At 42.4% G+C, this 15,866-nt stretch overlaps 1 protein-coding gene across 9 annotated transcripts in view; it reads left to right on the top strand.

The window, feature by feature from the left end:
• rims2a (regulating synaptic membrane exocytosis 2a) overlaps nt 1-15,866 on the top strand; it is a 272,468-nt gene that overhangs the window by 237,234 nt on the left and 19,368 nt on the right. For 8 of the 9 annotated variants that reach the window (XM_080750629.1, XM_080750627.1, XM_080750630.1 and 5 more), the window contains one exon: nt 1,243-1,496. In XM_080750629.1, coding sequence (XP_080606755.1) covers nt 1,243-1,496 — 254 coding nt within the window. The remainder of the gene's footprint in view (nt 1-1,242; nt 1,497-15,866) is intronic. The other variant, XM_080750628.1, reaches the window with a different exon arrangement.

Raw genomic sequence — 15,866 nt, 5'->3', positions numbered from 1 at the left:
AGCTTGTATAGATCTGCTACTTTTGATATATTTCTGTAACGTTGTAGTATGATCAAGTAAGGCATTAAAAAAGAAACACACACACACACACACACACACACACACACACACACACACACACACACACACACACACACACACACACACACACACACACAAAAGGTCATAATATGGACATACAAGGTTTCTGCCCAACAGCAATACATTTTTAATGCAAACAGATACTTCTCATGGGTGAAGTACATTAAACTTTCAGGGTGTTGTAAGGTAGTTCTTTGGGGAAAGAGAGAGAGCTTAGTTACAGTATATAAGATAAGAGGAATGGGACCAAGAAGAACCCTAAACAATAGATGCCATTTGTCATGAGTCATGGCATCATGACTCTTTATAACATCCAATATGTCAGAACATATCATAACCATAGCTGATCCGTAAGAGCTTGTAGATCTGGTATTTTGGTGAGCAACATAATGGCAATATAACTAAGGTATAATTCTACCTCAAATCTTCCTCAGGTAACTTAAAGGAGTAGTTCACCCCAAAATGACCTTTTTTCTATTGATTACTCATGCCATGGAGACTTGAGTTCAATAATATGTTTTGCATTTGTCACATTCCTAAGACAACAATTTGATTACAATAAATCTTCTCCTATCGATTCCGGATAATGGGGGTAAATTTACTAATATCACATTTTTGTCTTAGGAATGCGACAAATACGATATTGAACTCAAGTCTCCATGGCATGTGTAAGGTCCACAGCGCTTGTGAAATCCGTCATCATCTCACACACTGCATGTACCATTTTGGAACAGAGATCTGCTGCATGTATTACTAATATTTCACAGTGGTTCTCAGAGTGGGGTCCAGGGGTCCCTCAGGGTTCCTCGAGAGGGTTCAAATGGACTCTTACAGGTCTGTATCTCTGAGAACGGTGCAAATGGAACCACAAGTCCCATTTGCAGTGCTGCTCTCAGATTTATGGGGGTCCTGGAACGTTTGAGAACCACTGATTTAGAACCACAGACCCCACTGTGAAACCAAACCCAACAGCTCATGAGTCATGACTTCCTGTACCTGAACTCTATCCATTTCCCTTTCCTTCATTCCATCCTTTACTCCTCTCCTCTACTCTCCTCTCCTCTCCTCTCCTCTCCTCTCCTCTCCCTCTCCCTCTCCCTCTCCCTCTCCCTCTCCCTCTGTCCTTGCCTGCCTCCCTGTCAAAATGGCGGTGGCTGACAGTGACTTTGCATCCAAAATGAAAAACAGGCAGACGGGGCCGTCGGGCGGCGGCGGGATGAACATGACCAAGAGCACGAGTGTCAGCGGCGACATGTGCAACCTGGAGAAGACGGACGGCAGCCAGTCGGACACCGGGGTTGTCTCGTTGGGGGCGGACGGCGAAAAGAAGAGGCGCTCCAGCATTGGTGCCAAAATGCAGGCCATCGTTGGCATGTCGCGGAAGAGCAGGAGCACCTCTCAGCTCAGCCAAACAGGTAAGGTCTCACCTCAGCCTGCTGAGCCCAGTGGGTCCCAACCTTTCACTCTGCCTTTCGTTTAGCTTGGATCCTACCGGTACATATCTGACACAAGCTGAGAGTCTCCCACCACCCCAAGTGCTCGCACGCACGCTCACAATCTTGTGTCTTTCAAACAAGTTAACGACTTAAGCACTATATTGTTGTTGTCGGGTGGAAACCTTGTACTGTATGTCCAAAATGTTTTGCATTTATCATTAAAAAAATGATCTAAAATAGTGAAAATAGACGATCTACAAGCACACACCGCCTTGCACCGCAAGGCGTTGTGTGCTTGTAGATCTGCTATTTTCACTAGTTTTGTTGAGACGGTCTTGTATGATGAAGCAGGGCTTTAGTTTACGAAAAAACGTACAAATGTGAAAGTTGGAGATACAAAGTTTCTGCCCGACAGAGTATACTTCTCCTTCAATACCCTATGCTCCCTCCCTGTGATTGGACCCTGCAGGTTGGGAAACACTGCGCTGAGCAAGCCATCACACAGTCTGTCTTTCTGTTGGTCTCTTCTGTCCCTCTATATACTGTACTGTATGCTGTCTCTGTGGCTGTCTCTCTGCCGCCGAACATCATGAGTTGTAACACTGCTTCATCTTCTCCCTCCCCAGTTTCTACTTTCCTCCCGTTTCCAACTTGTTCTGGTGTGAATACCACGGACTCAGACAACTTCTTTACTTTGCCGCTAAGATTATTGTTATTGTCTATCATTTTACAAGTCTAAAGTTTAAGGCCAAAGGGGAGGTGGTAACATGTTGGCAAGATGAATATCATGAATGAATGCACATGTCTAACCAATAATGCAGTTGCGCAGGTTACCAGGTCACTGTCCGCGGTGCTGAAAACAGTTTTTCTTTTAACTATGTTCAACACGTCTCCAAGGGCGATGAACTCTACAGAGTGCTCTCCTGGAGGTGAAAACAGTGCACAACAATGTAGCTCTGTTATCTCCTTATCTTTCCTTTCCTAGGTAACAGGGTTCCTGTGATACTGTACACTGTATGTCTCTCTCTTTTTTAAATAACTTTTTCCCCTGTTGTTATGGCACCACTTCCGCTGTATCTTTGTGACTGCATGCTGCTGGAGATGTAATTACCCATATTATACTGTAGTCATTTCAGTTCACCTTGTAAGTAACTGTAATAGCTTTGCTGTCCCCGCTGCTAACCTCCCTCGCCTGCAACAAGTTTGATTTATTCTCCCTTTCTTGCAGTTTGCAATTTGTCAAGTTCTTGATTAGAATGTCATTTTTACCGATACAGAACGTGGCATATCACTTCAAAAGCACGTGAGCATGTGTCGTGTGACGCGCGTGTGTGTGTGCTGTACTGTACATCATTTTATTTTTGTGTACAGTATGTACTGAATGTGTGAAAATACACGTGTGAAAAGGGAAATGAAGAGCAAAAGACTTGCTGTTTCTATTATTGCAGTGTTTTGGTGTTTGTATGTGTACTGTACACCCACTATTTTCGAGTACATTATGTCTGTCTGTCTGTCTGTCTGTCTGTGTGTGTGTGTGTGTGTGTGTGTGTGTGCGTGCGTGCGTGCGTGCGTGCGTGCGTGCGTGCGTGTGCGTGTGTAAAAAGGGAAAGCTGTGAATGGGTAATTGTCGTGTGCGTGTGTAAAAAGGGAAAGCTGTGAATGGGTAATTGTCTCCTGTATTGAAGAGCAGTCTGCTTTTTCTCTAGCCTTTCTCTATAGTATTTTGGCTGTAAATGCTTTAAAGCAAAACACTTCTGGCGATTAACGGGACTCCAGGTTGCTATTCGCTTTTGTTTTGTTGCTTTACTTTTTCGATCGACTACTCCACTTTTTTCAGCGTGTGTTTAAGAGCTATTGGAGGAGGGTTGAGCGTCATTACTTAGTGTGAAAAGCGGCCCAGCGGGTGGCATGTCTTGGTGACACGCGCTGGCAGATTGGGTTCTGCTCTACTTGTGTGAAGGTCAGAGGATCCGCTGACCCCCCTGTAAGTCCCCAGACGTGGCACTCCGCCGGCGCCTGTTCATGTTGCCTGTCGTCGCTGTCAGGCAGAAACCTTGTATCTCCATATCGTTGTTGTCGGGTGGAAACCTTGTATGTCCAAAACTGTATTCATCATTTTAAAAATGATTTAAACTAGTGAAAATAGACGATCTGCTATTTTCACAAGTCTTGTGCGACAGTTTTGTATGATGAAGCAGGGCTTTACTTTACGAAAGAAACGTACACATTTGAAACTTGGAGATACAAGGTTTATGCCCGCCAGTGGCAATATTTCAGATTGTTTTGTTGTTTCGTACATGAATGGCCTACTTTGGTCTACAAGAGTGCCATGCAAAAGCGGTTTAAATAATAGATCACGTTGATTTTTCGCTATTCTTGATACAATTAGAAAATCGAAAGTGGTGAAGTTTGTCTGTTGGTTTTGATTAAATATTGCACCGATGAAAACCATGAACAGGAGCTTGTGACAAAAAAAAAGAAACCTTCTTGTTCATGCTTTTTATCCGTTCAATCCAATGTAGTTACAATGGATCCTTTGGAACACAGTTTATTTTATTTCTTTCCGTTTTCTGAAAAGTTACGCTTGTGGACGGTTTCTACCCGACGTAGTGATTGATCTCTCTTAACGAGGCCAGTAATCACTGTGTGTCCATCAGTGGGCTGTGCTGTGCTGTGCTGTGCTGTGGTGATGTGGACAGAGTGATGGGAGAGGTGCTGATGAGGGACTGATGTACAGAGAGTGATGGGAGAGGTGGTGATGAGGAGGGACTGATGTACTGAGAGGGTGAGACAGGATGAGGAGGGTGGCGATCGGGGGCTCACGTGGGCACGCTGCCAGGTGGAATATCCTTGTATAATCAAAACCATTGCTTTTCAGGAAATGGAAAAAAAAGAACTGTGTTCTTGTGTTCCAAATGGATCCAATCATGTACCGTAGTTATTATTTTGTTTCTAGTTACCAATTTCACTTTCACTTAAAGAACAAACCCAGAAATTGTACAGTTTACATTAATATTATATTTTCCCAGAGCCATTGAGATTTGAGAGTTTTGCCATCTGCGTTCGCTCTCCATCGCCCCACAAATGTGGCATTTCTGACTCGTCCTTGACGCAACTATCTCAATGGCTCTGGAATTGTATTTGTCACTGCTGTTTATTTTCCATCAATCTGTGACGCGCTTTGACATATTTGTCTCGGACATTTAGTCATTTCTGGCGATAGACAGTGGAGTGTTTGCTATCTCTCTCCATTAATTAATTGCCATCTGTTTGAGTTTTAAGACACTCTACAGAAAAGCTACAGTACACTGTTTCTGATGTGGAACAGCAATGAAGGACAGCACATGTATGGAGGGGGATTATCAACATTTCTCCTTATCTCGTTTGACCCCTTCAGTTGTCTGATTGCAACATTTGAAACCCAACAGCTATTTTTAAGTATGGTTCCATTTAAAATAAGGGTAACGAAAGATGCAGGTAGTACATTATTGTATGCGCAATTTACACTATATTGCACTATATTTCAGCTTCCATGAGGTATGTATGTTATATTGTAGGAGGAAGTCACAGTGTCAAATGTGACGCTGTTGTTAATAAAACAAAAACATAGCGCATCTTGCTTGCGGTTTTCGCGTTTTCATTTTGAGGAAGCCTCTCCACAGCCTCACACAGTCACAGACTGTGCCCACTTGTAAAATGTTGAAAAAACCGAGCAGCCAACAGGCGGTTGAGATAGTGGTTGAGACGGGTGGGCTGCTTATCATTACAATGTCCGGCAATTATTTCTTGTAATAAGTACCAGTAAGATGCCCAAGGGCGAAAAGCTAGGTCGCGCCATCTGTCTTGGCCATATATGGATTCTGTTAGTGTGGTTCTCCTAACAGGGCACCATCTGGGATACAATCCCTTTAATGCCCATATATGGAGATCCCTACAGAATCCCTTTTATGCCCATATATGGAGATCCCTGCTCTGAGTATCTGACATCACTGTGATGTCACCTGTGACGTCACTGTGATGTGTCAGGGGAACCACAGTGTCAGGCGTTACCTGCTGTGATGGTTCTGATAGTAAACCTCGACCTACGGTCGCAAATAAGGAATTACTCAGGAATGGCTGCCCTAAGTTGTTGTTTTATCCTCTCCACTGCCAAGAGGATAGGATGATGGGTGGGGGAGATGCTGATCAGCCAAAACCGCATTATACAGAGGTTTGTGAGGTGGGTGAGCGAGTTCACCTTCTGTTTCCCGGAATGCGCAACGTGCACTTGCATCACATGCACACACATGCACGCACATATGCAGCACGCGCATGCACACGCACACACACAGTTACTCACCTCTCAGCCCCCCTTAATGAACAGGTGTCCTTTTTGTCTCCGTTGAAAAGCTCTTAGTCTGTGAGTTAATGTGTCACCATGTCTGGCTATGGTGTTAGCATGACAAGCACGTGTATGACAGTGATCCCAGATGACACAGGTTTGACATTTTATTGCAAGTTAAGTTTTTAACTTTTTATGTCAAGTTTAATTCATGAGGAAAACAACAACAATAAAGCTTGGTTTAATGAACCAAGTAAACCATAGCTGATCTGTAAGAGCTTGTAGATCTGGTATTTTGGTTGAATTTTGCTCACTTTACAATAGCGATCCAGTGGCTAACAGCTTTGTTTGAGGTTGTGTGCAGTGTGCACGCATGCTTGTGCGTCATTGCACGTGGTGTTTGTGTGTGTGTGTGTGTGTGTGTGTGTGTGTGTGTGTGTGTGTGTGTGTGTGTGTGTGTGTGTGCGTGTGCGTGCGTGTGCGGCTGTGCGCGCGTGCGGCTGTGCGCGCGTGCGTGCGTGTGTGTGAATTGTCGGTGATGGCGAGAACGAAAACAAAGTGTCTCAGAGCTCTACTGGTCTTCATGATCACTCTATTGATTTATGAAGATCGATCGTCCCACTCAGTCATCACTCAGCACTCCTAAAGTCTCTAGTAATTAGGTTCTGACCTCAATTGAGGGCACTCGTATTCCCAGCGGTGGACAGTAATGAAGTACCTTTATTTGAGTACAACTTTGAAGTATTTCAGTTTTTATACTTCTACTCCATTAACACTAATTGTACTTTTTTACTCTAGTACAGTCATTTGCCAGCTTTAGTTACTTGTGGATTCTGATTATTAATACGAAGCATACATTTACCACTTAAGCCTTATTTTATACTTAGGCTATCTTATTTGAAATTATTACACACACAGCTTGCTTGAACGCTTGATTCTGATTGGTCAATCCCTGAATTCATCTGTCTGTTATTTTTGAATAATGACCACTGATCTCAATAACAGAACGCTGTCTAATCAAAGACCCATACCAAATGCACTGCTTGATTCTGCGCCATGTCCAACATGGCAGCCAAGTAAACAAACACAAGACGTCATTTATAGCTAAACTTTGTTCTCTGGAATTGTATTGAAAGCATTTGACATGAGAAATAGACAATGCAGTAACTAAGAATATTGATTCTATTTTATCAACACTTTTTGTTTTCTGAAGCAACGTGTTGCACTGGACACACGCACCTGGCATAAATGAATGGACTACTTTCATTACCATAAGCAATGAAATCCTTTGTTTTGTTGTTACTTTTTGGTCAATGTATTAATTTCATCATTAAGTAGCCCTGTAATAAGCGGGATAATCAATGGGGAGTGGATCATTATTGAGAAATAAACTCTGACAGGGTGATTAGACCGCTCCGCTATGGGTGGGGGTCTAATCACCCGGTCTGGGTTTATTTCTCAATAATTACCCTTGCATAGCTGATCTACAAGCTCACAGGGCGTCACATTACAATATGCTTTAATTAAGCTTGTAAATCAGCAGACCTTTTACTTAACAGTATTTTGTATTTGTATTGAGTACTTCTTCCACCACTGCTAGTAATTATTAGGTTCTGTTTCTGACCTCAATTGAGGGCATTCGTATTACTTCGCCCATTCCCTCATCCCCCCAAAAACCTGCTTCTAGCGTACACTAGCTGACTCAGCCAAAATGACAGCGTAACACCTCAGATCTTGCCAGCCCACAGGGAAATTCAGCACTGTCCATTACGCCGTGCTTTTCTTCAGATGGATTCCTTGCCATTTTCATTGAATCTATAAAACCTGAAAGTGAATGATAAACGAGACGTGCAATGTCCTGTTATTTCCATGGAGGATTGCTTTGTGTTATTTGCGCTATATATTTTCACTGTGACATTCAGTTGACATAAAACTAAATGTGCTGAGGTTGCAGTACAGTATATGCGCTATTTTCCTGCTGTTGAAAACAAACATGCTGTCTTTTATTGTAGATATTGCAAAGCAGTGCACCATTTTTGCTGTGTGGTTGGTACATTGTAATCATATTTACACTTACAGCATTTCGCTCTATAGCCACACACACACACACACACACACACGCACACGCACAGTGCACGCGCGCACGCGCACACACACACACACACACACACACACACACACACACACACACACACACACACACACACACACTCACACACACACGCACACACACACACACACACACACACACACACACACACACACACACACACACACACACACACACACACACACACAAAAACACAAACAGGGCATGTGTGTGTATCTGCTGTACTGTAGGTGCGAGATGCTAAAAGATTGATTTTCCCAGTGCCTTTACCAGCCTTTTGCATCCAGCTGGAGCGCAGTCAGACCAGTATCTCCCCATAAGAACTAAATTAGCAATTCCAGGTTAAAAACTAATTAAAGCTATAAACTGAAATTGAAAAACGTGAAGACAAAATGAAATTAAAACAGAAACTAATGAAAACTATCTCAACTATGATAACCTTGGCTGTGAGGTTTTCATTCACCCTGTCGTGGATTTAGCTGGAGGATTGCTCATACTGACAGTATGAGCACTTCAGCGCTATTATGTATTTGTATGATAAACAGCGAGAGAGCTTGTAGGACTGCTATTATTTGTACATCATTTTTAATTAATTCAAGTGTTAAATTGTGATATCATCAAACATGTCTATCTATCAGTCTACTTTTCCCAAAAGAAAAAGCATGTATATTTAATTCAGTCTAGTCAGACACAGGGATAAAACATATCGTCACTGTCGGGCAGAAACCTTGTATCTCCAAGTTGCCAATTTGTACGTTTTTTCGCGAAGTAAAGCCCTGCTTTATCAGACAAGGCCGTCGCACAAAAGTAGTGAAAACAGCAGATCTACAAGCACACAACGCCTCGCGGTGCGAGGCATTGTGTGCTTGTAGATTGTCTGTTTTCACTATAGTTTAGTACATTTTTGTAAATGATAAATGCAAACGGTTTTGGACATAAAAGGTTTCCACCCGACAACGACAATTTAACCACCAGCAATAAAAATGAATGACCAAGGAAGGATATCAAAAAGTGAAGACATTGAATCCCCCCCCCAAAAAGACAATAAATCCAACCCTGCCTGTGACTTTGTACTGCTGTCCTAGACAGAGATTTTCGTCATTAAAATTCTCTCTGGCTGAGTGTCCTGAGTCTGACTGTGGGTGTGCAGTACAGTGCTGACTGCTGAGGCTCACCACTTGTCACATTCTGGGTCTCTTTCAATTATTAATTTGGTGCAGGAAATGCATAGCCTGGTAAACCAGCCCAGTTTGCGTGAAATCACATTATCGTGTGTCTTCTGCAGGCCGGTCTGGCCCCAAACGCTGGGTGGGCGTTTTGCAGAAACCAAAAAGTGGAAGAGCCAATCAGTTCTGTCAATCACAGGACCCTGCACGCAGGGAGGGTTTACTGGACTAGGAAACACAGGTAACAGGCAGAGCACACCTTCAATAGACAATAATGACACCTACTGTGATTGTTTGCTTGAAGAGCAAGTATGTGCTTCATGCAGTGGTGGAAAGTACATTATTTTCCTGAAGTGCTGTGCTAAAGTACAGTTTTGAGGTACTCTTTCTTTACTTGCGTATGTAACATTTTCAATACTTTCTTTATACTTACTTATATATTATTCAGTCTGTTGCTGATCCTGATTTTGGAGAGTCCTACCCCACCGATTACAGATGTTTTGATTCTATCCAAAACTGTAAAATATGTAAACGTTTCATTAAGCACTTTCAGTGTGATATCCCTATTTGGAGGATGTCATTATAGTAGATTTTCAAAAATGCCAATTGTATCCAATCAGGATAGAGAACTCAGGCAGGATACATCTTAAACTAGAGAAATTGGAAGTGATGACGCTATCAACCAGACAAATACAGTATATCGCTTTAGCTCTCTCTGGTCATTATCAGAATGCTTGCGACGGTGAAATCTTTCACGATCATCTGCAATTCTCCATTTCAATACCTTCGATCAGCAGCTCTCCTGGGAGGTTGTTGGATTTTCACAGTTCTGCACTGCTAATTGCTGCGGTCTGCTAGTTTGAACAACCACCGTTGCAGTTGTGTCCTGAGATCACTCACTTTTGCCCTCCTTTCCTTTGTAGTCTTCACCGTTTTGAAAAGACATGTCTGAAGCCACACCTTTCCCTGCTCTCCTTTTGCTCAAGAGCGCCCGATTTATTTTGTTTCTTCGTTTTCCTAATGTTCTCTGAAATTAAAAAGATTGAGAATGGTTGAGAACCAGTGGGCTAATAGTGGACATTATGACTGTAAGGGAAAATACACAATATTCTATTTTGACCAGACATCCCTGTTTGACGGTCGCATGCGTCTGAAACATTTACCAACTATGGAGTGACTCTCCAAACTGGCCACACTTCCTGGCAGAGATGTGCACTCCACCGAGCACGTGAACCTTTCTATGTTTATGACAGTTCCCACCTGATGTCATGTGGGAGTTGTGACTGCTCCACGCTGCACTGAATAGCAGCAAGCTTGCATGATGTCGTCAGTGGACTTAAATCTTAGATGTCCAGTTCATCAGTGGGTGTTTTATAATCTTTGTATCCTCCAAGCAGGGACGTGCTGGCCATTGGGAAAAGCGGGACAACTCCCGAACGGCCGGTTCATTCCCAGCCGGTCCAGGGTGGCCATTAGGAAAAAAATTCAAATAAAATGTCGGCCTTTGTTCCATTTTGGGGGCTGTGCGGCCAACAAAGTAAATCGTCATTGTCGGGCAGAAACCTCGTATCTCTGAGTTTCAAATTTATAATTTTTTTCGCAAAGCAAAGCCCTGCTTCATCATACAAGGCTGTTGCACAAAAGTAGTGAAAACAGCAGATCTACAAGCACACAACGCCTCGCGGTGCGAGGCGTTGTGTGCTTGTAGATCGGCTGTTTTCACTAGTTTAAATCATTTTTAAATGATAAATACAAAACGAACAGTTTTGGACATATAAGGTTTCCACCCGACAACGACGAAATATAACAAAAAATAAAAAATGAGGGCCTCTCCAACTCTTTTTCCCGGGCTGAATCAGGGGCCCAGCACGTCCCTGCCTCCAAGGAGGATGATTCGATCTCCCACCATGCAACAGCACATCCTATAGGCTACCTCTGAGAATTGCCTTTCCCCTTGGGCTCAACCTTCTTCCAGGAGAAGGTCTCTGGATTGAATCGTCAGATCAGTGGAGGTCTTGTTTAAGTTCCAGCCACCAAATATCTACACCTCTCCATTGTAGGCAAAAGTAGAATGATCCCAGCGTCTGTCTGGAAGAATCTATGCAGAAGGGGTGTTCAGACAGCAGTAAAGTCAACATTGAATTTAGAGGTCACCAGATGTATCGGTATAGGCAGAGATTTCCAATCATCTAGCTATGCAAGACGACAGTAAGTAGTTCAATGTCTCCCTTGCAAGTGCCTCCTGTGTATGTATGCAATTTTTACATCACTTACTCTTAATGTGTGTTTAGGAGCAAGCGATGTAAACTCTCCCCAAATAGATCGCCGCACACAAACCACAACCTGCAACGCTTTCTCATGTTTGATCACGTAACCATTTAACCATTCCCAAAACAGTACAGTGTGTACGGTACAGTAGGTACAACGTTGTTACACAGCCTCCTCCCCCATCCGTCCATGTACAGTACAGCACACCTGACGTAGATCAGGCCTCTTGTCCCCAGACTAAGTGTCTTTGTATGAGGTAAAATAGCTGAACTTTGAGCTTTCCACCGTGGTGATCCATCATTGTGTGTAGGAACTAGGTAGCCTTGTATCAGCAGCTCTCTCCTCTATAGCCGCCTGCTGCTGCTAATTAATCGCCTGGGGACCGGCAGCAGACACGCTGCTCTCTGGATGATGCATGGAGGTAAAGTAACACAGCAGCCCAGGTACTGTACACTGCCCCCAACACCCATTAAAAATACAAAACCCTATCCTACTCTCCCCCCATCCCTTCCCTCCCCTGCTCTCTTTTTATTTTATGTCACCTGGCCCCTCTACTCTCCTCTTTCCTTTTCTTTCCCTACACATCTGTTTATATCCCTTCTCTTCTCACCATCTCAGCGTCCCTCATCCATCACCCCTCAATCTCTCTCTCTCTCTCTCTCTCTCTCTCTCTCTCTCTCTCTCTCTCTCTCTCTCTCTCTCTCTCTCTTCATTGTCCCTGCATCTTTTCCAGAGTCATCATTTCATAAAATGCTACAGAGGGGAAACAAAGACCACTTAGGCCTGATTCAAGCAAAAATAGCCAATCTATAAGTTAAAGGGGAAAACCACCCATTTTCAATATTGAACTATGTCATTAATATACCTTAGAGGAGTTGTGTGGAAGTTCCTCCCCTTCTTTGTTGCCTAGAACTGGAAGATTGATTTTGGGGTTTGTATTGCAAAGTACACTGTGATGACATCACACCGGTGTGATTTACAATTTACAAACCCCCAAATCAATCCTCCTGGTCGAGGCAACACAGAAGGGGAGGAACTTTTTTTTTTTTATTTCCACACAACTCCTCTAAGGTATATTAATGACATAGTTCAATATTGTAAATGGGTGGTTTTCCCCTTTAACAACGCATTACATTGCCAGTCTCCAATGTAGCCTGGCAGTGCACTAGCCTGGCAGTGCATCGCAGGTTCCAGTTGCGTTCCCGACGATCTCTCTCCCCATCTCTCTCTCTCCCTGTTTTATATGATCAGTCAACTCTGCAGTAAACAACACATTTGCATGGACTTGCAGCATTTTGATTTCATCTACCAGTTAATCTTTACGGAATGCATGGTGATTTTACACTGCATGGGGCTTTACACTTGCTGTAGCAAGTCGTTTCAGGACACATTTTGTCAATTGTGTGTCCAGGCGGGTTGTGGTTCTGGTGGCTTTTGAGGACAAGACAACAAGGCAAAAAAATAATAATCACCAAGTACACAGAATGTCTCTTTCCTAGTTTGATAGAGTACATACACAGTTACTTCTCTTGTTGCATACAAGCCTGCAAAGATGATGGGAACTTATGTTGTAACTCGTACATGCATCTTACTCGATTGGGTGAGCAATTATGATAATGATGAGTCATGTAAGGGTTCATCAGAGAAAGTTCATGAGTGAATTCCCAAATTAAATGAATGCTTTTTCGAAGCAGCTCAGTACTTGAAATGTGCTCCCTGGCAGACACTGTACCTAGAACAAACTGAAAAAAAAAAGAAACTAATGTTCTTGTTTTGATGGGCCCTCTTCCCTCTCTGTCACAATAAAAGTGCGAGAGGACGTTTAGGTTTTCGATTTCTGTGAAAATCGGTGTAATTGCACTGTAGCCATGGCAACTCTAGATAAACACGTTGACCCGGGCTGCACGACATGTGAGCTGTGAGTGGCTGAACAATGACTCGGCTGATTGGTTGATGCCGGCCACGCCTCACCTGCTGCAACCTGCCTTTCTCAGTTTTGGCAGCACTTCATGTTGTTGTGATGGAAAAGAGAGGATATGTAGCTCATTGGTTGCCTCTTGTATTAGTATGTTACAGTAGCATTTAGGTACTTCTGGGCAGTTTATTTACATTAAGTGCATTATCCATTGTGTTCAGTCTGGCTGTGTCTCAAACCTCTCCCTGGCAGAGTACTGTCATGGGGGACAGAAACTTCCTTCATTTAGTCAGGAACACTCAAAGTTTGTTTCTTTGTTCTTGTTTTTCTGTACAAAATATTGCTACTACAAAAGATTTGTATAGGTCTGTTCACTATTTCTTTAAAAGTGTATCTTAAAATCTGAAAAGCAATAAAAAGTATTAATTACAACAAAAAGAAAAGTTGTAAAAAACATTTATTGCCACGATGGAATACAGTCAAACTTGGCCCTAAAGTTCTGAGATGTTCCCTGAATTTTGTTCATGCTTGCTTGTTATGCAAAATCAGGGAACTTTAAGCAAAACCCCCCATAGGCATACACTAGTAGTACAATAGCAATACATTGGCATATTAGCTTGAATCAGCAGACACAAAATCACATGTAATATATTTGAGCCTATGCCAGACTCTGATCAAAGGGTAGAGGCTGGGGTGGAGGAGGCAGCTAAGCAGCAGCAGATCCAAGGCTTCGGATCAAAGACAAGCACAGCTATAGTGAATGCAAGCCGTATTTAAAGGAGTCTCCCTTACTGAGTGAGAGCTCTGATTGGATTATGACAGTGTGATGTAAATATCAGCACATCTGAGAATGAGGAATAGGACAAGGATCAGACCGACAGCTGAGGAAGACGAGACTCATGTGTCCTGAGTAAACTAACGCTATGCTTCATTTCTTCCAGTCTCCTAGAGAATTCCCAGAATGCATTGAAAGCTGTAGTTTACAAATGAAAGTATTGTTACAGCTACAGTTCATTATGTTAAGCATTTGTTATTATTTATTGTTTATTTTTCAGGACTGACACTATGCCTAACTTGGCAATAAGCTGTCCAACCAATATGTTGTTGATGTTGTCATTATCGGGTGCTGCCTCAGAATCCTATAACATGTGATTGACTCATCAGTGTCACAAGGTGTCGAGGAGTCAATAAGCCCATCAATAAAACGTGAAGGAAAACACACACTTGTAGCTCCCTTAAGTGCAATTTACCGTCGACAAGTGACATTTACATCTACAGTAAGCCTCCTCATCACAATGCATTAAACGTGGATGCCGATGCCCAAATACATCGCACTGGGAGCTACCGTGTGTGGACCATTCCATGTGGCTATGACTGACTTCCAAAGTCTGCAGGCCTGAGTAAGCAGGCCGAAGACCTGCGCTTTTGTAGTTATTGTCTTTTTTTCTGGTCTGCAAGACGGGTTTGCATGTGTACTACTACAGCACTTCGTATCGTTTGTCAAAGACCTAATCAGACGCAATCTCTGTTACTAACTATGTATTCATATGTGCTCACTCATGTCATCACTGAAGTAGGTTAGGTCTTTGTTTAACTTTCCTAAAGTAGAGCATGGAAACTTTCAATAATTTCATCTCCATTTACATAACCTGCAGGAGTCAGTGCAGAGCTCTGCTCTGCATAATGCTGAAGTTACTCTTGCTCCCATTTCCCCACTGTGAGAGTAGTGTGTGTGTGTGTGTGTGTGTGTGTGTGTGTGTGTGTGTGTGTGTGTGTGTGTGTGTGTGTGTGTGTGTGTGTGTGTGTGTGTGTGTGTGTGTGTGTGTGTGTGTGTGTGTGATTCCAATTTGCTATCGTTACTGTCTGGCAGAAACCTCATACAGTATCTGAATATTTCAACTTTTCATGTTTTTTTCCCATAAATGAAACTTATACAGTAGTGTCACACAAAAGTAGCAAACTTGTCAGTGTGTAAATTGGCTATTAGCTATTTTTGCAACTACATTTACTCAAGTGCTGAACTTAGGTATAATTAAATTACACTTTAATTCCATTTTTCAATACTTTATACTTTAACACCGCTACAGTACATCTCAGAGGCAAATGTACTTTTTACTCCACTACAGTTATTTGAAAACTTTTGTTGCTTTTCATTTTCAGATTATTATTACCAAACATACATTTATCAAATAAAACCTGTTTCATACATCGACTATTCGAAAATAGACGCTCTACAAGCTCTCAGATTGTAGACATGCTGTTTTCGAAAGACATATCATATTTTTTACTTTTACTTTGGTACTTAACTCAGTGAATGCCACCCTTTATTCAAAATCTACAAAACTGGTGCCAGCCATTTTGCTTAATTTTGCCTTTTTATGGGGGCCAAAATCATATTTTGTACTTAAATTACATATATAAATCTATGCTTCTATCGAAAGCCACACTACCCCTCTTACAAAGGAAAACATGTATATTTATATATATATATCCTATCATTAGATTTGGGCTTCAATAGAACATGTGTAAGATGTCTTGATCATCATCATATGTGTGTGCTGTGATGGGC

This window comes from Nannobrachium achirus (assembly GCF_963921795.1).
Source record: "Nannobrachium achirus genome assembly, chromosome: 2".
Taxonomy (NCBI): Eukaryota; Metazoa; Chordata; class Actinopteri; order Myctophiformes; family Myctophidae; genus Nannobrachium; species Nannobrachium achirus.
The sequence above is the reverse complement of the archived record's forward strand: the minus strand, read 5'-3'. Positions and strand labels throughout refer to the sequence as shown.